Below are 24,521 nucleotides of genomic sequence, written 5' to 3' on the forward strand. Positions count from 1 at the left end.
GATACCTTGGTGTTTGGTTCAATTCAAGGTTAAACTGGAGTACACACATCACCCATCTGGTGCAAAAATGCAGTAAAAGAATTAACTTTCTAAGGACAGTCACAGGATTCTGGTGGGGCGCACATCCATCAGACGTCCTGCGACTGTATAAGACAACGGTACTATCCGTGTTGGAATATGGAAGCATATGCTTCCATTGGGCATCCAACACGCATATCCTCAAACTAGAGAGGCTACAGTATCGTTGTCTTAGACTCGCACTAGGGAGCATGAAATCCACACATAACATGTCCCTAGAAGTGATGACCGGAGTGATGCCGCTAAAACTTCGTTTTGAAATGCTGTCGCTTCGCCTTCTAGTCCGTTCTTCAGTATCAAATCCCTTGATCGAAGAAAATTTTAAAGCACTTCTAGAGACAGGTTCTAAGAGCAAAATCTTGAAGATCTATGAAGATTTTGCTGCCCTACAAGTGCATCCTAGCGCTCCACAGGCATTAAACCGTGCTGCCCTTCCTGAGACCTACAGTTCCCTTTTAACAACAGATTCCTCGTTGCACGAGGAAATTAAGACCATACCGAATGATCTTCGCCCGATGGTAGTTCCGGGCATTTTCAGGGATAAGTATGGCCATTTAGACCAAAGTAGCCAGTATTATACTGATGGATCATCCTCTAAGGAGGGCACCGGCTTCGGCGTTTTTAGTGAGTCCGCCGAAGCATTTTTCAAATTGCGGGAGCCGTGTAGTGTCTACACCGCAGAACTAGCCGCAATCTTGTACGCACTATTGATTATAGCAGCGAGACCTTCGGATCAGTACTTCATCTTTACAGATAGCCTTAGCGCTATTGAAGCACTAAGATCCCCGAAGGCTGTTAAGAGCCAGGATTTCCTTGTCATTAAAATCATAGAATTGCTTGGCTCCATGTTCGACAAGGCGTTCAGGATTTCGCTAATTTGGGTACCTTCTCATTGTGGAATTCCCGGCAACGAGAAGGCAGACTCACTGGCCAAAACAGGCGTCCAACAAGGCGCATTTTACGACCGTCCGATCTCGGCCCGAGAGTTTCTTCGTCTACCACAGCAGCTTTTCCTGTCTCGCTGGCAGAGCATGTGGGAGGCGGATGATCTCGGGCGATTCCTTTTCTCGATCTCTCCGCAAGTGTCCCTGCGGCCTTGGTTCGGTGGGCTCTCTGTAGACCGGGCGTTCATACGCATGATGTCTCGACTTATGTCGAATCATTTCGCGTTGAACGCTCATCTGCAGCGTATAACTCTGGCTCAGACGAAGGTGTGTGGCTGCGGTGACGGATTTCACGATGTGGATCACCTTCTGTGGTCCTGCGTGGAGTTTGCAACCGCAAGACCCTCCTTGTTGGGCGCAGTCGAGGGCATCGGCAGACGACCGGGCACAGAAATTAGAGAAGTGTTGGCGACCAGAGACCTCGCATACATGAGGCTAATCTTTCGATTCGCCAGAGACAACGGTCTTATCCTTTGATTCCACATCCCCATTATCCTACCAAACCATCCGCCATTCCTTTTTTGTTATTCGTTGTGTTGTCTTTGTCTTAAGTGTTAAGTGTTTTTTGTAGTGCCACGGGTGATCCGTTGACAAAGCAACAGCATCCGGGGTCAAAGTCGGCACTGTCGTAAGAAGGGAGGCAGAATTTTCTGGAACAGTGTTCTTCATCTCTGTCTAGCCTTGATGGGGCGAGCCCGGCGTGGCTGGCGTTGGGTTCGGAGGTGGTCGGCGGGTTCAACCCCGTAATTAGCAGAGACCCTGCTGTTACGGGATGGAACTCGCCGATAGCTTCTGAGTTCGGTGCTGGCTTGATCGAGCTTGGGCTATCACTGCTGGGCAGTTTGAGGAACACTGTACGCAGGCAAATGTTTGTAATGTCCCGATTACTGTTTACTGTTTTCTTTTTGTTTTGTAACAGTCTAGATCCGCTACACGGAAGGATGTTCCGTTCCACACACCACACTACCACCAACACAGCAACAGAAAGCAATAGACCCGGACCAAATCATCAATACAACCTCCAATAGACATGAACAACCACACTGCAATCTCCACACACCGACAACCGAGCATGCCCGGGATAAGGCAGAATAACAGGGAGGAAATGCCTTGTTAATATTTGTGAATTTGTAATCGTCAACACATGCGGTGTTGACAATACGGCGTCATGCCGTAATACTGGAATTATAAATAAATAAATAAATAAATAACTTATAGTGTTTTTTTGTCTCGGATTCTTTTATATACTTGATTAACAATGGCACCATTATTGTAAAACAGGCAGAAATTGGCAAAAAATCCCTCGTTCTTCCTTACCTCAGAATCGCACCGGAATGCAAAACCACAGCACCACACAAATCTCGACAACAAGGCCAGCTTTTGTCATCCTTACCCGGCCACACCACAGCCAATCTGATCGATGAGAAATGTGAACGCGATAACGAAGCAAAACGGGCACCGATGAGCCAGGATGTCGGTGGTGGCGGCGGGAAACACCAGCACGAACAACAACAAGAGCAGCAGTAGCAGCAGCACGATACAAAAAAAATGGCGGTGGGGAAAAAAAACTCCGAGAGACACCGAGAATAAAAATTACACCCAACCGAAAACCGAATAGCTCATTGAACAGTGAAAATTGCTTCGATAACGCAATAACGATTAAATTAAAACAAATGAAGGGTGAATTTGGGGTTGTTCTGGTTTATTCGGTGATTTATTCTCACCCTTGCCAGCCGAACTACCCTCATTCCAGCGTAGCGTACCGGAAACCTTCGTCATTGCGTTGGTTGGCTCTCGATGGGCTGACTATGTATGTAGCCGTCCCATACCGTCCTCAATGTTGGGCGCAATCCAATCGATGGTCCTGGTGTGGTGGTGATTTTTTTTTCGCCTCTATTTCACGCTACGCTTTTTTCCCTTTCCGAGCTGGATCGAACCGATGGGTGGTTCTGTGGCGAGAGCAAGGTGCGAAAATCTTTAACCATTTTCAGCATGTTACCATCTGGTTTTAACATTTCTGCTGATAGCTGTTTTTCACGGCTTTTATACCCACGTCATTCTTTTGCCATTCATTCGAGCGATCTTTCTCTGCGGGGAGCAATTTTTACAATCTTAATTTTAAAATTAGTTCATCTAGCACGATAATTTTCCAGATTTTTGCGATGCATCCCTTATCACACAATCTTGAGTTTCGTTTGAGCAAAATAATCTTACTGCTTCGATAAAATTAACACTCGGTCACATTTTCAAACCCCCCCTCTCTTTCTCTCACTCTCCCTCTCTCTCTGCTCATGCTGTACACGCCTGGTCTGGCAAATTAATGAAACACAATGGTGCCCACTTGCCACCAGGCATCCGATTGCAGGAATGCGACACGGGAAACACTATCTGGCCACCAATAACGACCATAATGAAGTGCTATCATAAAATAATGATAACAATAATAATAATGTTAAACTGATGATTATTTCTGTTGCGGATCGAAATAAAATTGTGGTGGCCCCTTGCGCATAATCGGATAGGAACGGACCATTGGAAAGGCAACAAATGGCAAGAAAAAGGTGAAAAATTATCATGAAAGAAGTGTAATATCAGCACAGGGCAGCACACCCGGTGTTGAGCATTTCACCCGGTGGTAAGGATGGAAAGTGAAGTTTCAAATGAAAATAAAATGTCCATCGAAACCACACCATTAGCGAAATTCGATGGTTTCGAAATTACCCTCAAACGCCAAGCCTCAAAAAAATCGGAAAAACAGAAATCAATGTAAACAATCTTGTACGCCTGCAAATGTCGATGACCTTTCTCACTGATCCTTTCCCATCCCAGTTTTTACTCCTTTGTTCCCATTTTCTCCCAGCAAAGGCGATGCGACAACCGGAGCTCATTTTCACCCACGTGCCGTCAACGAGGCACCAAAACCGATGCTCGCTAGTGGCTAATGGAAAAACTGATGCGCCAGCTAGCTGCCGGGTACTCACACACGGTGCACAACGTTGAGCCGTCACTTTGCCCCACGGACCACGATCGTTCGGTCGGTCAATTTGGATTATTGGTTTCGGGAGGGAGAGGGGTTGGGCGATGGGGTGGTACCAAGTTGAGGGCAAATTTAGCTGTTGTTGGTCACCACTGGTAACGTACAGTTTGTCTGTTTGATTGGTTCACCGCAGCCGACCGAGTTTTGGACGGTCAGCTTATGTTGTCGGTTAGCCGGGAGTTAATCGGTCCGTGGGCGGTGAAGCCGGCCGGGGCCCTGCTTCTGGCTGGAAAGTTGCGTAACTTTCACTGCGACTGATGTAGCTAATAACGGCACTTTAGGCGATGCGACCTCGCTGGCAGGAACGATGGAGGAAATCCGTCGTAATGGTTAAGTTATCTCTGGACGCCCACCCGTCAGGATGGAATTGATTTTTTGATAAGCGGAAAGTTGCAGCCAATATACTTGCCAAGCCGCGCTTATGGTTTGAAAGCTATCGATAAACTTATTACTTTGATTCTGGTGTTCTTTTCTCTTCTTCCCATAATCATACTATCGCGGAAAGTAGCGCTCCTGCTCGGATGATTGTTTTTCCAGCGCAATAACTCATTTCTGACTCATTTATAACTCATTTACGATGGAAAGTGTTTGTAAGCAGATTGATTCTTGGAAGTACCATAAAAATTTACTGGATTCTAAGGAACCACTTAACTATAGATTCTTGCGGAAATGGTTATGGCAGCAGCGGAACTTTAGTAACAATATTCTACGAATGGAACAGAAGTCAGTACTTTCATCCGTTGAAATTAAAAAAAGAAGTCAATGTTACAAATAGTTTAGCATCGGTGCCGGTTTTCACAAGGCACGACCGAGGTTCAAATCCCATCCAGACCGCCTCCCCGTACGTAGGGCTGATTACTTTGCTAAGGATAAAATCAAGTAACAGAAAGCCAGAAATGGCAGGCCGAGACCTATCAAGCTTGTAGTGCTAAGGAAGAAGAAGATAAAATTAGTAATTAATTCCAAAATTTCAAAAACGAAAGATGTATCAATAATTTGTTTAGCAATAAGGTAATATTACAGGAAGCATATAGAAAACAAGGAAAGAAAAAGGGAATGTCCTTAATAAACTGGTATGGTACGGTATGGTAGTTCTCTTACAATGAATTAAAAAAAGATTAAACTATTGTGCACGGAAATAAATACCAAGAAAGAAATTGAAAGTATACTACAAGCCCCTGAACATATTGCACTGAATTTTTCATTTCCTCACTCTGGATGTAGTTTAAAACAAACCCATTCTCTTTGACGGATCAGTAAACTCACAATTCAGATTATGACGAAAAAGTATCTACAATATATAACTTTAGCGCCTCTTCCTTCCAGTCTACCCTTCGTAATGCCTTCAGGCTACCCTTTATTTGGGACATAAACTTTTCAATTTTGTACCAATCTCAATTGTATCTCAACACTCAATTCCACCAGCGAACTACGGTCACCTACAGACAATGATCATCCAATGAAGTGAGTGTGTGTGCGACGGCGCGAGAGTGACAAAGTTTGTGGAATGATGAAAAAAATAAACTAACAACGGTATATAAAACAGAAAATTTTCCAAAACCCTTTACCACGCACTCACCTCTCTCCAAGCCCCGTTGTTCGTTTTTTTTGTTCATTTTATTGTGCCCAACCAATCGGCTTGCAGGATTGTCTTTACCGCTGAACACTTTCTTGCTAGTCACCGGCTATGACCAAACTATCCCTACCAGCCATGGGTTAGTGATGTGTGTTGCATTGGCTGCGGGCATCATAGATACCATCGACTCTTAGCTATCGTTTTCCCGCAGGTGCTGAAAACGTTCATTTTATTCGTTCGTGCAGTAGCCGGGGAGCGAGTAGCTGACGGTTCTATAAAATTTCTCCCTCACCATAGATTGCAGACAATCTTGCAAGGAATCAATTGAACGCCTAGAAACGAAACATCATCACCATCAGTAACCGGTCTGGTCTGCACGCAAGTAAACTTCCAAATTGACAATCTATTACACTTCTGATAGCACAATATTTGCTCCGAGCCACGTACAACGCCGGCCCAGGTAAGTGCGTTTCCGTTCAACGAGTTCGTAAGTTTCACTTCATCCCAAACTTCATAGCGCTATCAAGTTCCGTTTTGCAATGGTGGTTCAATTGCGAAAATAAAAACAAAGCAATAATACGGTCTACGATCGAAAGGGAAATCCATAAATTGTGCCCTTTCTAAGGAGCAAAAAAAAACAAAGATAACCGAAGCACAAATCCTTCCTTCCATTTCACTTCGTCTATAATCTATCAACCACGGACTGGAATATCATCTTGTGAGGAACTATGGTTCCTCAGATTAAGATATTTGCCGGATGGAAACCATCGCCAACCGTACCGTTGCTAGGGAAACGTACCGGACACGCTATCCTGCTTAGCAGCTTGTCTAGCAAGGAAAATCCATTCCCCACCGTAATCTATCTTATTATTAACTTGCGTTTCTTTCATTTCCTACCAGCACGCCCCAAACATTCGAATCCCGAACCGAACCGAAACAGGTAGACGAACGCCGGTGCAGAAAACGATGCGGAAAACGATGGCATCCACCAGGTCCGTTCATTTTATTGATAGTGAAACGATTTCGAAGCAAATATTTGCCCCGGCCCGGTACAATCTGCCGCTGTTTCTGTGCCAAAGTTAGTGTGAAAATTATACTAGCTCCTAGATAGATATATACGGTAGTCGCTGAGATAGGTGTTCATATATCCCATCTGCCCCGAAATGCCCATCCCGGCAGCACAGTGTATCGGACTCGACTTCCTGTTAGAGACGGTGGGGTTCGATTTGGCCGTTCAAACCACCCAACACCCAGCGATGCAACACCATTTGCAATCTCACTTTCGGAACAGTCCGACACCGCACTCCCAAGCACTGGTAAGGGAGAACTTCGCTCAAGGAAAACCAAGAAAGCGTACCTAACGCCGGAAACGATGGGAAAGCAATCTGGTCGGAAGTGGAAAAATTTGGGGATGGAATGGCGATAAAGATTGGCAAAGGTTCGTGGGTGGACGAGTGGTCGTTGTTGGCATAAGGTGAATCAATGGCAACACAAACACACACACACATAGAGAGGCGTCCCAAAACAAGGGGAGAAAACATTAAGCGTTAAAATGTGTTGGAAACCGCCCGGTTGGGCTGCACCGGTGGATTCGATAACGATTCTCCGGCCCTGTCCAACACCGCCGAAACCCTCACCGGAAACTATCATCCCACAGAGAATCGTGATTTTCTGGATGATTTTTCCCGTGCAGAAGACGAAGGAAACGGTTAACCGCTTTCCGTGCCGAAAGGATGATCATGAAGAGAAAGTTTGTTTTTCTCATTTACGGCCTTAGTTGCGCTTTTTCTGGTGCTGATTCCGGTTGCCGAACCCCTTCCAAGGTGGTGGTTGTATCGAAACAATCGAATCTCGTTCCCTAACTGGTGACTGCAAAGTGTGTGGCTTTACGGGGAAAAGATAGTAACTACGAAAAGAGAGATAGATCAGCAACAACGAGCAACTCCGTGCGACTCAGGATGGTACAATTTGCCTATCAGCTATGTTTGTCATTACATTTCTGGACTCGCTTGCCAAAGGTGTACACCAGTTTGGATGGGACCAAGTTACTTCGGTTACCAAGTGGCGGATGAAAATGTGGCGAAACTTTTATTGCACATCTTCGTTTTCTTTGCCGGCCGTTCGTTTCAAAATAATTTTCCACTTGCCAAGACCTGCTTTCGGTCTAACGATTTCGTTGCGATGCCCACCAAAATCTCCCCCTCTGCCGTCGTAGGCTGGCTGATGTTTTGCCATGGTTTTGCGCTGCCGGGATGTTTGAGTTATCTCAAATTTCGTTTCAAAGGCAAATCACATTATTTCTGTTTTTAAAAGTTGATCTGTTCCGCCCACGTTAGTGCCGGGCGGACGGTCCCTTAGACGGAGGAACAAATTAGACTCTTCAAATGTGTGCCTCATTTCGCACAATGAGCTTCGAGGAAAACTAATCTTCTAATAACATTATTTCTTTTTTACATTCCAAGAACTGAACGTTCATTCAACTCGGGTGGAAAAATCTACACAACAGCAATGTTTAAAGGAAAGGACCGCTCTGCTACAAAGGATGGCGAAATATCACGTCAAAGAATTAACGAAAGGTAAGTGGAGAGTAAACTTTGTTAAACAATTTCTTTCTTCTGTTTTTATTATTTGTGGTTGTGATCAAATCGTGTCGTAGTCTGCACCCTTTTGAACGTAAAATTACTTTAAACAAATGTGTGTTTTGAAAATTACTTGTTTCATTTTATACTTGTGACGTACGATCGTGTGAAGATCGTTGTCGTTATAACTGAAACACCAGGCGCCTCCATGGGTCTTTCTATAAAAAGTTTATTATTATAAATTTATATATAATAAAGTTTCCGGGCTTGTTTTTAGCGTTGCTCTGTATTCGATTAATGTTAAACTTTACATTTTTTTTTATTTTTTGGCAGAACCTCTGCAACTACTGTTAATTTATAAACTTTCTGCGATAACTTTGCAGATTCTCTACTGCCAAAAGCAACAAATAGAAAAAGCATGAGCCTGCAGCTTCAACCCTTATCACAGAAACATCCCAACAATGGTATGGTCGTCCACAACAAACGAAATACCTTTCTATGGTACCGTTCGGTAGCGATGATGAATTCCTTTGGCCTTGCCGAGGTGCCAAACACCTACAAGCGACACCTTATGACGTCCTGCCCACGACGCGATGTTGATACGGCAGCCAAGTTCGTGGGGGCCAGCTTGGCAACGATCGGCGTTGGAGGATCCGGGCTCGGAATTGGAACGGTGTTTGGGGCGCTCATCCTTGGGTACGCTCGGAATCCCCCACAAAAACAGCAAATTTTCTCATATGCCATCCTTGGTTTTGCTTTATCCGAAGCAATGGGTTTGTTTTCTTTGATGATGGCATTCCTGATGCTGTTTGCATTCTAGAGCTTTTGGTGTAGTGTGATTAATAAAAAAATTAAAATTTAAAATAAGTACATTGAAATTAAGTTTCACTTTTACTCCTTTTACATTAATTAGAAGAATAATATTCTTCACTAATAATATTAGATTGTGAGATTTATAACACACAAATAGTACAAATTGGGCCCTCATGTTCTAACTTCACGATTTAAACATTCGAAACCTTTCCTGTGGGAAGCACATTTTTTATGATCTTATTTATTATTTCCTTGTGTCCATCCGTTGTGAGCAGTTGGTCCATTTATGTTGCTCCCAAATGTCTTATTGAGCCACATTCGATAGGAACCAATCCACCTTATCAAACGTATGGGATCGATTGAAACGGTCATTTGGTGGGATTTTAGTGACAATTTCCCTTTTTTACGATCTCTACTACTGCTCCACAATAACAAGATACGCCCAATGTTGCGGCCAGGCCCGTTTCATACAAAGCAAACATAAAAACATAAACACTAAGCCAGCAAGATAAGCTAACAACCAGCCATAAAACAGCTAATTGGCGAAACAACTGGCTGAGATGCACTTTTGCTGTGCTGTTCTCATTCTCATGGCAAAGTTTCCCGAACCGCCACCGTATATAGTTTTACCTGATGGTGAAGTGTTGTGTTCTAAGTTGAAAACACGACAGTGAAGAAGAGAATGATGTCGAAAGTTGTTTGGAAGAGTTTATTGCTTAGAAACGCTAACTGGAGCAGCTCTGAGATGGATTGCCCATAAAACGAATTGCAACACATGGTTGTGAGTTATTGAAATGAAGTTAAGTAGTTCTGTTATTTGATCGCAAATTAATTAACTTTTAACTCATTTCTCTGTTATTTTAAATGCTCCAAATATTAAAACCAATTAGCAACAAATATTTGTATCGCAGGTAGACAGACAAATGTCTGTTATCCCAATTTCAAGAAAGCATTAATATTCATAGCGTTTCTATGTCTCTTATTGCGATTGTAATTCACCCATCAGCTTGATTCATTAACTACCATGACGCTCACACTCCATCTTATTACAGGCACATTCCGGCCTAAAGAGAAGTCGTTTAAAATTAGTCAATCCGAATTGCGCGTTCTAGGTCGCGTACGACGTCGATGTAATGCGCACCGTGTCGGATGGCCCGACTGTCCTAAACCGCTTCGTGATGGGCGCAAGCAGTGGTCCCTACCACCGGGCAGGTAAGCTATCACTTCTCACCCCGTGACTTCCCGCCCAACCTTACGTCTTCGTCTAATTTATGCAGTTTACAATAAATATGAAGCTCACAAAAGCCACCCAACGTTCGCCACCGTTCTTAGGCTTCTCACGTGCGGCACTCAATCAAATTTATCTAAATTTTCCCTTTTTATTACCATTTATGTTCTATTGAGCATTTTTATCACAACGCGACTTGAGATGTGAGAGCAGACCGAACGTGCAAAAAGGAGACCTACTTTCACTGCCTCTCCCTACATCCCGGCTCAATTTCGGCGTACGGTAGTGGGGGGTGTTGAATTTTCACCATAAAAGAAACGTCTCTACTCAACCGACGAAAGCAAAAGGGGTGGTTGGATACGAATGCTTTAAACAAGGGTGAGAAGATATCGATGAGGCGGAAGAGCCATGTGTTATGGAGAATCAGAAATGAAATTTATCTTTTCACAACCCCCACCACCACCTTCCCACGTGCCGGCCCGGTTCGCCGAATCGATATCCATCATCTTTCCCGGCACGCACCTGGCACACCCGAAACGACCAATTTTCCATCTCGTTTGGGCGGATAGGCCACTTTTGTTAACGTTTTTCTCCCCCTCTCGATTCACACCGCCGTGTTTCCTCATGTCCTATGGGCGCTTACCGTGTGCTAATGTTTATCACCTTGATCCGATCGGATCCGATTGCGTTTCGATTCTGGCTTTCCGGTCTGCTTCTTTGGGAAAGCTGCCTTTTAGAGCAGCCGCCTTCACACGCACTCACAAAACCCATATACTGGTTTCCTTTACTGCTTTTAACATTCTTCCTAGATCTTTCTTTCAGCGGAAAAAAATGGAGAACACAAGCTTTGCTCCTTTAAGTGCCTCAGCAAGAGCGTCGAATGGGAGTGGGCCATCCTCGTTTCTAAAATTTTATATCAATGCCTTCTTTTTTGGTAAACCCCCGTCGTTCTCACTTTCTCTCTTCCGGTTTATCCTTTTTTTGTGGGGTTGTTGCCATCGCATCCGTTTCCTGCTTATCTGGCATGGGCTTACCTGTGTCCGCCGACGATGACGACGAAACGCGATGACGATAATGCTGATGATGGTGACGGTGGTGACGGTGGTGAATTTTGCGGCAGATATCGATTAGGTGGAAGTATTGCCGATTTGGCTAACCGATCAACAGGTCCAGCGAAGGGCCGACAGGGCCACTCCACTGAAGGTAGGTTGTATCTCTCCCTACCGTACAGGGGTTTCTACCCTGTAGGCTAGAATATGTATGTGTGTACGTGTCAATAGATGGTAGTTCGGTTTCGCTAAACCACTCTCTCTAGGGTTTGGATTTCCGGCCAATTCTTCATTCAGTTTATTTAACCGGTGAAAGGATAAGATAGACGAGCAGGTGTAAAATCGGAAAATGATTTGAAGGTGTCCTTATTATTTTTTATTGCTTTTGTTAGGTTATGAATACGAGTGTTTGATTTTCGTTGTTGAAACAAGATGACATTTATTAAGTTTCATAATATAAAAACATTGATGTAAACATGTATAATCAAATGTGATAATTTAAACTATCGGATAGAAAAAAATTTGAACATGGCTTTTTATTATACGAACGTAAAACAGGAAAAAAAGAAAATTTTGGACAAACATTGTAGAAAATGCATGAAATATTAATTATTACACGAAATATGGTAAAGGAACAACACTATAAGCAGATAGTATAAATTGACGCACACGAACGAACTTAGAAGTGAATTAAGGGGAAAGTGACTTGACCAATAGGATGAACTTGTAACCGGACCAGTGAATAAACAGTATGAAATTGTAAGTCGAGCGCGCAACACTACAACTCTTTAACGTCCTTCTGATATCACAAAAATCACTCCCAACCAGTGATAATATTCTACATTTTTGGTCCTTCGAACCGGATCTGGTGAAGTCGGTTTAGTGATTTCGGAAAAAATTCACTACGTTAATTACCGTACACAGTGACGTGAATCATCTCTGTGTTTGTGAGGAAACGAACAGTTCGCTGTCTTGCTCCGCATATTGGCGCGAATTGCTGTGAAAGGTCATTACGTGCACGTGAACCCTTGTATGTTCGTTTGTTTTCTCGTGAGTTGTGTTGCGATTTATTCAAATCGACTTACTGGAGTGAAAGTTGTTGTTACGCATCAACTTAAGGCAACAGGCAAAGCTTAGCGTCCCGCGTAGCTTAGCGTCATCGGAAATCTACGCCATTGCGAAGCGTGGTTCCATTTTAACGGCCATCACTCCTATCGTATTCTAACGAAACTTGCATGCAACGCAGCAGGTTGTGAACAATTTCGAATCAAATTCAAAGTGAACGTTACATCGTCTGTATTAAGTGTTAGTGAAGTGCAGAACATTGAACTTTGTTCATTTTACGTGTGTGTTAGTGAAGCAACGTAGAAAATGGAGAAGAAAATCAAAGCCGCGCAATTAAAAAAGCGCCAAGCGCAAATGCTTGTGAAGAACATTGAACAATTTAAAAACGATTATAGTGAAAGTGATGTGGGTGAAATACCAGTGTGCTTGGATCAGCTAGAACGGCATGTTCAAGATTATTTGAACGCGGTAGCAAAACTGGAGGAATTGGAAGAATCTCCCGAAGCGTTAGAAGCTTTGCTGCAAGAGCGATGTGAAATGGACAGTGTGTACCGAAAGGTGAAAGGATTTTTGTTGCAAAAGCAACCGTGTGAAGCCAATCCTCTCAACGCGTCGATTTTGCAAGCCAATTCTAGCCTGAACTCAACGGGTAATTTCGGATCAATTAATGTGCGGTTACCGAAAATCGATCTCCCCACGTTCGACGGTGATACGACGAAGTGGCTCACGTTTCGTGATCGCTTCGTGGCAATGATCGATTCGTCAGCAGATATACCTTCGATACTGAAACTTCAGTATCTGTTGTCATCATTGAAGAGTGAGGCGGCGCTGCTGTTCGAGCATACCACATTGACCGCGGACAACTATGCGACCACCTGGGCCGCGCTGCTGAAACGGTATGATAACCCGCGCATGTTAGTCCGTGATTATTATCGAACATTGCATCACCTTCCCGCGATGCATGAAGGATCTGTGGATGAATTGGCGCAGCTTGTGGACGAGTTCACGCGGCACGTGAACGGTTTAAGAAAGCTGAAGGAACCGGTTGACAACTGGGACACTCCCCTCACCACATTGCTGTTCTTCAAATTGGATTCATCAACCATCCTAGCTTGGGAAAAGCATTCATCGGCCAGCTCCAAGGATAAGTATTCAGATCTAATCGATTTCCTGCAGGATAGAATCCGAATCCTTCGTTCGTCCCAAACGTTAGCGAAGATATCTGAATCGAAACAAACGCCGGTGGCCTGTGGAGAAAGAAGAATGGGAGGAAAGGTTAGATACGTGAGCAATTCAGTGTCAACGCGGAAGCCAGCTAGCAGCACATCCTACGCATCCTGTCCATTAGAGTGTGCAGAGCCACACCATCTACGAAGCTGCCCGAAGTTCTGCAAAGGAGACGTAAAGTTCCGGCGTGAAGTGATTGCGAAGCATAAACTATGCTTCAACTGTTTGAACCCGAATCATCAGGTACGGTCGTGCAATTCCGTCTTCCGTTGCAACAAGTGCAACGCACGTCATCACAGCATGTTGCACGACGATTCACCGCCACAGGTAACCATGAACGTAGGTTCGAGCAATGAAATTGTGGTTCTCGAAACGGTGGTTCTCTGGTTAGTCGATGACCATGGCATTCGGCATGAAGCACGAGCGTTGTTGGATTCAGGATCCATGTGCAATATCGTGTCCGAATCCCTAGCGCGGAAGCTGCTGACACGTCGTACAAAGATCAACGTTGCATTGACAGGTATCGGTGAGGGTGTTCAGCAAGCCAAGGGTTCGATCATCGCAACGGTGCAGTCAAAGTCAGCGCCATTTTCGTCGCCACTTGAGTTCCTGATAGTGAACTCCCCTTGTGCTGAGATACCGACTGCCCCAATCGATGTTGCTGGTTGGAAATTCCCTGACGTTCCGTTGGCTGATCCTGCCTTTAACCTTCCTTCAAGAGTTGATGTGATCATTGGGAGTGACGCATATTGGGATTGGCATACCGGAAAGAAGCAGTTACTGGTCAAAGGCGGTCCTTGGTTGGTTGAGACTCCGTTTGGGTGGACAGTTGCTGGGAATACTTCCCACATTTCAGTCGCTAGTCCTGTTTCGTGCCACTCAATTAGGAGACATGAGTCTCTCGATACATTGCTGCAACGGTTTTGGGAGAATGAGACCAATCTAGAGGGACCCGCTCTCTCGCTTGAGGAAGATGCTTGTGAGAAGCATTATGCTGCCACTACAACGCGTGATCACCATGGTCGTTACATCGTTTGTCTGCCTCGTAATCCCAGAGCAGATATAGTATTGGGTTCATCAAAGGAGATTGCGGATCGACGACTGATGGCTGTGGAGCGGCGATTGAAGATCAACCCTGAAATGGAGATGGAATATAAGCGTTTCATGCAAGAGTACGAGGAACTTGGTCACATGCGAAAACTTACCGAACCAGTGGATGATAGTGTTCCGCATTGTTATATTCCGCACCATGCGGTGGTGAAGGAATCGAGTACATCCACAAAAGTACGGGTCGTGTTTGACGCGTCCTGTAAAACGAGCTCGGGATACTCCTTAAACGATACGTTACTAGTTGGCCCAATTGTCCAGGAAGATCTACTAACGATTATATTGCGATTCAGGTCCTACGCAATCGCATTAGTGGCCGATGTGGAGAAAATGTACCGGCAAATTCTCCACAACATCATCGATCGGAATCTGCTACGTATCAGGTACCGAAAGAGCCCCCTGGATCCGATATCGACCTACGAGCTGAATACCGTTACTTACGGCACGGCGTCAGCTCCATTCCTCGCCACTAGAACGCTCCAGCAGGTTGCGCATGACCACAAAGATCAATTCCCGAAGGCAGTTGATCCCGTGTTACGTGATTTTTACGTCGACGATCTACTAACAGGAGCGACTGACCTTAACGAAGCAGTAGAAGTGCGAAAGCAAATCACCGCAATGCTCGATTCAGCTGGTTTCGCATTGAAAAAGTGGGCATCTAACGTTCCAGAATCGCTTCTAGATGTCCCACGTGAAGATCTTGCGATTCAATCAATGCACGAGTGGAAGGATGGTCAAGCTGTTTCGACGCTGGGGCTGGTTTGGGAACCCGCCAACGATTCGTTTTCCTTCAAGGTTGGCCTTCCACAACCAGCTGAAGTATTAACGAGAAGCTTGATCTTGTCGTACACGGCAAGCATATTCGACCCACTTGGTTTGTTGGGTCCGACAATCATCATCGCGAAAGTCTTTCTACAACGTTTGTGGAGTTTGAAGGAGAATGGAAAGGCTTGGGATTGGGAACGTGCACTGCCCGGTGAGCTTCAACAAGAGTGGAGAAGCTTTCATTCAACGTTATATTCGCTACGCGAATTAAGAGTGCCACGTTTTATCTCCCAACCTACAACGGTCAGCTTGCAATTGCACGTCTTCGCTGATGCGTCACAAAGTGCATATGGTGCTTGCTGTTATGTACGCGCAGAATCGACGGACAACATTGTGACGGTGCAATTGTTAGCAGCGAAGTCGAAAGTGGTTTCATTGGCGAATACGCACTCGATCGCCAGGTTGGAATTGTGCGCCGCACGATTAGCAACCCAACTGTTCCAGAAGGTGAGTCGAACGTTACCGGCATCTACGATGGCTTTTTGTTGGACCGATTCAATGACGGTAATGTATTGGCTGGATTCTCCACCACGTCGATGGAAACCATTTGTCGCCAACCGAGTGGCGCAGATACAGGAAGAAACGCGGATAGCTGAGTGGCGTCACGTTCCTGGTTGTGATAATCCAGCAGACGACATATCACGGGGTCTGAAGCCGGAGGAGCTGCTTAATTGTGAACGTTGGTGGCATGGGCCTCGTTGGTTGGCTTACAGTCATGATGCATGGCCAAATCATCCACCAGCAGTGAAGGAGAATGACGGTGTCATCGAAGAACGGGCGACGGCGTCACGGATTGTCACAGTTTCTACGAGGTGTGAGTTCCGTGACAAACTGTTCGAGCGATACTCATCATACTACAGGCTGAGACGAGTTGTAGCTTATTGTTTACGCTTCATGGAGTGCATCAAGGGAGCCAACAAATCATCGAGAGTAAGCTGCAAGGATGCGCCACACATCGAGGAGAAGAGTGTTCCACCGCTTACAGCCACGGAACTACGTCGGGCCGAACTGAAGTTATGCCATTTAGCCCAAAGGGATTCGTTCGCGGAGGAGCTAAAGGTTTTAGCTCAAGAGAAGCATGTTTCCGACAAATCGAAGCTGAAGTGGTTGTCACCGTACATCGACAATACTGGTGTGTTACGCGTCGGTGGCCGGCTCGGAAATGCTGATCTTCCAGAAGAAGGACGACATCCAGCGATTCTCTCGGCGAAGCACCCACTATCGGTGTTATTGGCAGTGGCGTATCATCTTCAACTGTTGCATGCTGGACCGCAACTGTTATTAGCAACACTTCGTCAAAGATTCTGGTTGATTGGTGGGAGGAATCTCGTTAAGGCTGTTTACCACCGGTGTCACGTTTGTTTCAAAAACAAGCCGACTCTCGTGAAACAAAGTGTTGCTGACCTACCAACGTCGAGAGTATCACCGACCAGACCTTTCTCGATCAGTGGAGTGGACTACTGCGGGCCGTTTATGCTGAAATCACCCGTCCGCAATCGGAGTCCGACGAAGGCGTACATCGCAATCTTTGTTTGCTTCGCGACTAGAGCCGTACACATCGAGCTAGTGAGTGATTTAACTACTACGGCATTTCTGGCAGCACTACGTCGTTTTGTGGCACGCCGAGGCAAGGTGTGCGAGTTACACTCCGACAACGCGACAACGTTTAAGGGAGCTGCCCACGAGCTGCATCGCGTGTACGAAATGCTGAAGAAGAACGATGACGATCGCCGGTCTATCATCAATTGGTGTTCGTCCAACGAAATGGAATGGAAGTTCATTCCCCCAAGGGCCCCTCACTTCGGCGGATTATGGGAAGCGGCAGTCAAGTCGGCTAAAAAACACATTTTACGCACGATAAGTATAACAAGTATCGCCCAAGAAAGTATGCTTATACTTATTGCTCAGGTGGAGCAATGTTTAAATTCCCGTCCTTTGACCCCTTTATCCGATGATCCTTGCGATTTAGAACCATTAACCCCAAGTCATTTTCTAATCGGCAGCAACATGCAAGCAATCCCGGATGTTGACATACGACACCTTCCGACCAACCGACTCAAGGAGTACCAACTCGTGCAGAGGCACGTGCAAACGATCTGGTCCCGATGGTATCCGGAATACATCCAACAACTCCAAGCCCGAGCCAAACACATTAACAACGCACCGGTTAAGCTGGAGATCAATCAGCTGGTTATAATCAAGGAAGATAATCTTCACCCGACTGTTTGGCCAATGGGGCGCATTACGGCGCTGCACCCGGGCAAGGATGGTGTCGTGCGTGTAGTTACGCTACGTACGGCAGGGGGGAAACAAATTGTTAGAGCAGCTAATCGTTTAGCTTTGTTACCACGACCAATCGATACAAACGAGGGATTTGTGTAACCACATGGTGCACTAATAATGTAACCAAACACTGATACCGACCCAAGCGAAACGTCAATTACGTATATATTAGCGAATAGGATATTGGTTAGCATGTTACATGAAGAAAAACAACGAATTTGCAGAAATTGAAAAGAATTCTCTTTTGGTGGCCGGAATGTAGAAAATGCATGAAATATTAATTATTACACGAAATATGGTAAAGGAACAACACTATAAGCAGATAGTATAAATTGACGCACACGAACGAACTTAGAAGTGAATTAAGGGGAAAGTGACTTGACCAATAGGATGAACTTGTAACCGGACCAGTGAATAAACAGTATGAAATTGTAAGTCGAGCGCGCAACACTACAACTCTTTAACGTCCTTCTGATATCACAAAAATCACTCCCAACCAGTGATAATATTCTACAAACATAAAAAAACTTAAAACTGTTTAATACTCTCATAATGCAATTTTCAAGCTTATACAGTATTCTCTAGCCAGCTTATACAGTATTGAGTAGTACAGTACAGTAATCACTGAGGCGCAAAATAATTGTTCTGCTCTTCCAAACTTTTTTCCTTGTTTTCCATATTCTTGGGAGGTTCTGGCCTGCCATTCCACTAAATTAAGACATTTTTTATATCATATTATTCTTTGTTTGTTTGTTTGTTGTTCCAAAATCCATGAGCTTCCACAAAAAGTCAAAAACAGACCACAAAGAAGTATAAAAAAGGTAGACTACATCTGCCTCATAAAATTTATAGTTAAAAAGCCCCACTAACAAGTTTAGCTAGAGTTAGAATTTAGCTACCGAACACCCCAGGTACAACAACAAACAGCTTCCTTGTCGCTGTATCCAATTTGTTAACAAACATCACATTGTTATCTGCTGAATAATCTCAGCATCGCAGGATTATGCCATAAGCAGCTCAACACACATATGCGCACACATGCACACACGGACAATGTACGTACTTTAGACGCCGGTTACAGAGCAACCAGTATCGTTGGGTTGCACTTGCTGCACCAGTATCGATACTGGGTCAATGAATAGTTAATTGGGTTTTCGCTATAAATACCCTTCCACGCTTCAACGGACGGATAGGATTGATTTTTTGCCTGTTCACACCCACCCACCCCCATAATGCGTTATAATCCTCCAATGCAAAAGGATTATGCAACTGTAATTTTACGAAACGAAACACCATCACACACACACACACACCTATAATTGCCTAATAGGGTTATTTATTCGCTTTTGTCTTCCATCTTTAATTTTCATCCGATGCACTTACTCGTTCCTTTGCTCTCTGCTTGCCGCACCGGACGACACCAGGCCATTCCCGGCAGCGAAGTGCGGGACCATCGCTGTACCAAAAGTTTAGCACCTCTGATGGCACCGAGTCGGTCATTGGACACCCGGACACGATCAGCGCAATTCACCTACCGGCGGAGATGAATAAGTTATTGCATCCGAGCAAATACTTTGTCGGTAAAATACGACCCGGTAAGTACTATTTATGCACAGCTTGGTTTTTGGGTTTTCGGTTCCACGGTTCCACTGTGGTTGTGAGGTTGCAAGCAGATTGTATTTCAGAAATTTTTATTCACGATGCTCACGTTTTGTGCCACTATTGGTGAAGGTGGGCGTGCTGTTTTTTTTTCATTTTATTTTGTTTCGTATCCAACACCACTGCACAGGTGACAACTTCCTTACGAAACACATAGAGTGCTTACTGCACTGGTTTTCCTTTTTGGTGGTAGTGGGTTACTTTTTATCTCATAATCTAACGGTGTCAGGTCAGTAACCTTTCCTAGACACATTCATATGTGACGCATTGCTTATGAATTCATATTCTCGCGGCCGGTGCCTAAAGCTTTCGCATTTATATTTACATTCCTGTTTTGTTTTTTTTTTTTTTAAGGCCAGACCACCAGTCCTTTTATGGGCCACTTTCGCTGGCTAATGCAGCACACCAGTTTTCTCTTCGCCAGTCACCTAAAACCGATAAAATACAAACAGTGCTTTAAATAAACATAAAACCCAACCCGAACACACACCGTGCGAGACATAAACTGACGCCGCTTTATGTGACACACGATATTGACATCAATGTCGATGATGGTTTCTCGGCTCTAAAGCCTCTTTCAGATAGCGTTGTAACCCGGGTAAGGTGGGTCATATGGCGGGGTTGGACTGTTGAAGCCCAAGCTCTATAGGTAGACGTGCGATAAACGGATGTAAACGTAAAAGAAGAATGCACCCTCCCACCAAAAAGGATGTTTGGACGTGGATGGGTGGGCGGTAAGCTTCTGTTGGGCTGTGGCAAAAAAAAGGAAACGTATGGAAAAATGGCAAATGCTAAATCGGAAAGTCGAGCAAACCATCAACACCGGGCAGTGGACCATGACCGAAGCGAGGAACACCAAATTGGATGGGTGTTTATATTGGTGATAGAAGCGTGAACTCCGTGGGAAAGAAAGGAGAAGGAAAAAGGACATACACACACACACACGTAAAACGGGATCCTTTCCCGAGTCTTGATTTATAGCCAAAGCAGTATGAATATGAAAGTATTTCTCGTGTTTAGTAAGTAACGTTACAGAGGAACCAGAACGCTGTGCGGTCGTGATCCTCGTTTTCGTCCCGTTTGTAATACGGGACGGGAGTGTAACTGGTGCGTTACACCACACACGTGCACACACACACACTCATATGCATCAAATGTATACACATCATTGAATCTATTGAAAAGCGTGCTCCAAACCGTGGCACTGCCGGATCCTTTATGCGTTCCTTGCGCTTGAGACTGGTAGAGAGCACACAAAAAAAAGTGGACGGAGACTCCCATAGCAACAGGGAGAGGTTTCGCCAGCGATCACCCTGCATCTCGCAGGACTGTGAAATGGATTAAATAGCCGGAGTGACAGAAGTGACAGGAGGGGATATGCGGTAGGGCGGGATGGAAAGAGTCTTGGCAAATAAAACATACCCGGATGCGGATGATGTACGAGCGAAGTTGATGGGATGAATAGTAAGCGGATGAAGCGGGCCTTTGAAATTAAACCATGTCGATTGTGCCGACCCGTGATGTTGTTGTGTCTTAGCACTGTTTACACTACGGAACCTCCTAACCGGAGAGCTTTCCGGATTTTTGTTTTTGCTTCGGGATGGAAAAAACAAAACTTTATTCCATCTTTGTTAAGTTTATTTTTCGTGCTTTTATTATGGTTTAGTGGGAACTACTATGCCGTTTCGTTTAGCTTTTATTCTTGTATTGGTTTAATTTTTCACTAAAAACACGTTGTATACTTATTATTACACACCAGTGGAATAAGTGCAATAAGTTAAAAGGACATGAGTCAGTTATTTATTAAATTTCACTAACTTTATGCCTTGTGATTTATTCTATGGCTCTAAGATTAATTCATGAAATACTGGGCGCCTCCATCGATATACCATATTTTCCCACGTTTAAGCTCTAAGCACGAATGAGCAGGATTCTCACTCTTTGGAATTTCATCCAAAGCATCCTTGTGCCATCTAGATTGGATTCGATCCACAGTCCTGTTGGGTGAAGACCGGCACCAATATCGCCTCGGCCATCAGACCACTCCAGACCAGTTGTTAGTCGTACAGTAAATGCATAATCTCGGCTGTTTTCATATAAATTATATTAATAATTTTAGTTTTTTTGGTTTTTGCTCTGCTGTTTGCGGGTACCTTGACAATCACCTGTTCCGTGTACGGTGGATAATGAATGAGGATAAAAAATTTTGAAACTCCCGGATAAGTCGATTGATTCTATGTAGAATCTCCTTGCCACAATGTACGCTCATAGTGAATAGGATTAAATCTCTAACAAAGTTGTATAAAATGATACAAACAGGTTGGTCATATATCAGGAAGTCTTCACCTGTCGTTATACTTATTTCCAATAGTGCAGTTTTTTTTTACCAATTCGTATAAGCATTCAAAAGGTTAATCCATCGTACGGGACTATGATTTATGCTTCCAACAATTCCTTAACGCTTTTTTGCTGCTTCCACACTGATCCATAGCTTTCGTAAGATTAACACTTCGCTCTCGCCGCTAGGGGTACCAGGACGCGCGGGATGGGATCTCTAGTGTGAATGCAAATAAATTGGAAATCATTACAATTCCAGTCATTCGCCCGGACGCCGGGCGCGCTAAGTGACTGCTGCCAGCTGACTTACTATATGCACGTTCGGCTTCCGGTAGCTTCACACATCAGAATACTAAATGTACATATATTTCGGGCACTTAGCCCTGGGTTACGGGGTTCTCACCATTTCTTCATCCGAAGATTTTTGGAAAATTTGATCCTAAAGTACATTAGCTACAGCCACTTCGCTCGCTGTTCGGGATTTGGGATTCGGTCGCTTTTTGGCAGCCAGGAAGACGCCAGATGGATTTGCTTTATCTTTCCGCTTGCTTTTTGCTTCGGTGCATATGTGCATGAATGGTTTCAAGTAAGATATCGTTGCTTTTTTTTTGGGTGAAAATTATGAAAAAGTAATCATATTTCATGAGTACGTTTCATATTTTTTGTACGTTGCACATCTGTAAGAGGATTACTCTAAGAAGGATGGCTTACATACAACATATATATATTTTTTGAGTGATGGAACACTATTCTTAGTGAGTTGTTGCCATGTAAGAAATAAACTAAACTTCTATCAAAAAAACGCGACTATTTGCTATAAGTTTCTGGACGGTATACCAAATAACGAAACCAAACAAAACCAAGCCACCAATCAGCATCGGTTGTAAGAAAAAAATGGCAGAGAAAACCGGCAAAACATCATCATTGCCAACGGACCGTTGTACCCTTAATTTGCATTCCCCGTATCCGTCGAATGCCGGGGAGGACGTGATCCCGTAATGGTGTGGCTCGTTGACGTGAGCGGGATTATTTGGCCCTGCGCGGTTCCTGGGAGTGCAAGTGTTACGCTTTATGTCAAATCTTACGACACAAATGTTGATTTATGAGGCTGAACTGTTCCTTACAGACCACAAAGGAAAAAAATGCAAAGTGATTTTGAATTTTTGATGGAGAGAGGATTGTTGTTTTCCTGTATTTGTGCCAGGTACAATACACAACATTTCGAAATAGTGTTAGAAAGATGTGAAAATGTTGCGCAATTCAAAAAGTTGAAATATATCACAATCATGGTTCTCATATCGCAAAACATTGATGTGAATAATGTGTAGTTAAATCTGATAACCGTTCGTTGGCAACACTGACATCATCGGACTCCCATTCGCATAATGAAATCTCCCAGGATCTAATCCAAAATCCTCTTCCTGCACAGGTGATCGTATGAGCGACCGTCCAACACTGCGTCTGGCCATATCTGAACTCACGGTTTGTCGTCGAGATCCGAACGCTCCCGGTCCCGGACACTACCATCCAGAGCAGCAAACACGCGCCCAAGAAACGGGTGGAAAAAAGATTTCCCATCGAGCAGCCTGTTGCTGGTACACGTACGACCAGTACTGCCGCGAGCCATTCTTCCGTCCGCCACCCGGCCGCTACGATATTCGTGACGCTCTACCTCCAATTCTAGCAGGCCACATCCGTTACCGTAGCGAGCAGATTCGCATTCCGATTCAATCGGCATCGACCAAACCGCACCCGGGCGATGGACCAGCTGCAAGACCTGCCGCATCGGTGCGGCGAAAGGTTACGCTTCGTCTGAATTCCATCAATATTCCCGTACGGCCCCGGAAGGGACGCCGTAACATGAAGGTTGCGTTTATGAGCGGAAGTGCTCGGTTTCGGGACCGCGACTTTTTTCCCATCGGTGGTTTGGGAAAAGCGACGGCAAAGAGTCAACAGCAGTCAACAACATCAAAGAAATCGCACGATTCGGAAGACGGGACACAGCATGCAGCATCACCCGCCACCGGAAGTGCCACTCGGGGGGTGTCTCCGTCGTCAGTGGAGTATACAGATAGGGATGACAACGAAGACAGCCGCCGGGAAAAGGAAACTGAAGATTGTATCCGATTCCTTGCTGCACATGGTATCTCCCAGGGGAACCTACAGCCGTCTTCTAAAGTTGGGAACAAAATTTCGACCAGATTCTTCACGGTTCCTAAGCTCACGCGCAATCGACGGTAGAGGGAGTTCGCGGGAGTTTTAATGGAACCGCATTGGAAGAATAGCTTTAACACAGAATTACTTATTGTCATATGTTTAAAATTATTGTGTTTTGGAAATATATTGACAAAAACGATGTCGTATGCCGTAAAGCAGGATAAGATAGCAAAAAAGATTTCAATTTCGATTTTATTCGATTCTTAATGCTTTCAAGATCTTTTCTCTTTACTAACATGTTAAACATGTCCCGGACGATCACACGTCCAATCCAGCCCGTTCTGAAGTGATAACCAATACTATTGATTGATGAAAGGTTACAGACGCTTAATAAGAAAGTGACCCTTAAAAATATATATAATATGTTCTTAGTGCACTTAGACAAACATACGGTCGTTCTGCAATACAAATGGAGATACCTAGGTAATCTTTAAATAATTATTATTTTTATTCTATTTCTTTTATTATTACTATCAAATGGGTGATATTTTAGTCAT

At 44.4% G+C, this 24,521-nt stretch overlaps 1 protein-coding gene across 1 annotated transcript; it reads left to right on the forward strand.

Moving 5' to 3' along the window:
* The first annotated feature begins 5,831 nt into the window (after nucleotides 1–5,831).
* Nucleotides 5,832–24,237, forward strand: LOC118504348. Its single transcript, XM_036038716.1, has 7 exons — nucleotides 5,832–6,095; nucleotides 6,536–6,713; nucleotides 8,098–8,211; nucleotides 10,080–10,239; nucleotides 11,376–11,458; nucleotides 19,236–19,406; nucleotides 23,237–24,237. The coding sequence occupies exons 2-7, from the start codon at nucleotides 6,602–6,604 to the stop codon at nucleotides 24,046–24,048; spliced, it is 1,452 nt and encodes a 483-aa protein (XP_035894609.1). The 5' UTR covers nucleotides 5,832–6,095; nucleotides 6,536–6,601; the 3' UTR covers nucleotides 24,049–24,237.
* Nucleotides 24,238–24,521: the final 284 nt, after the last annotated feature.

The sequence above is a fragment of the Anopheles stephensi genome, chromosome 2, assembly GCF_013141755.1.
Source record: "Anopheles stephensi strain Indian chromosome 2, UCI_ANSTEP_V1.0, whole genome shotgun sequence".
NCBI classification, from domain to species: domain Eukaryota; kingdom Metazoa; phylum Arthropoda; class Insecta; order Diptera; family Culicidae; genus Anopheles; species Anopheles stephensi.

What these genes read in the sequence shown, in the direction of transcription:
- LOC118504348 (XM_036038716.1), top strand. Translation starts at nt 6,602, where the DNA reads ATGCGGAAAACGATGGCATCCACCAGGTCCGTTCATTTTATTGATAGT. An exon ending in GCCGCTGTTTCTGTGCCAAA is followed by an intron (nt 6,714 to 8,097) that starts GTTAGTGTGAAA and finishes TTACATTCCAAG; the next exon opens with AACTGAACGTTCATTCAACT. An exon ending in ACAGGGCCACTCCACTGAAG is followed by an intron (nt 11,459 to 19,235) that starts GTAGGTTGTATC and finishes GGACGACACCAG; the next exon opens with GCCATTCCCGGCAGCGAAGT.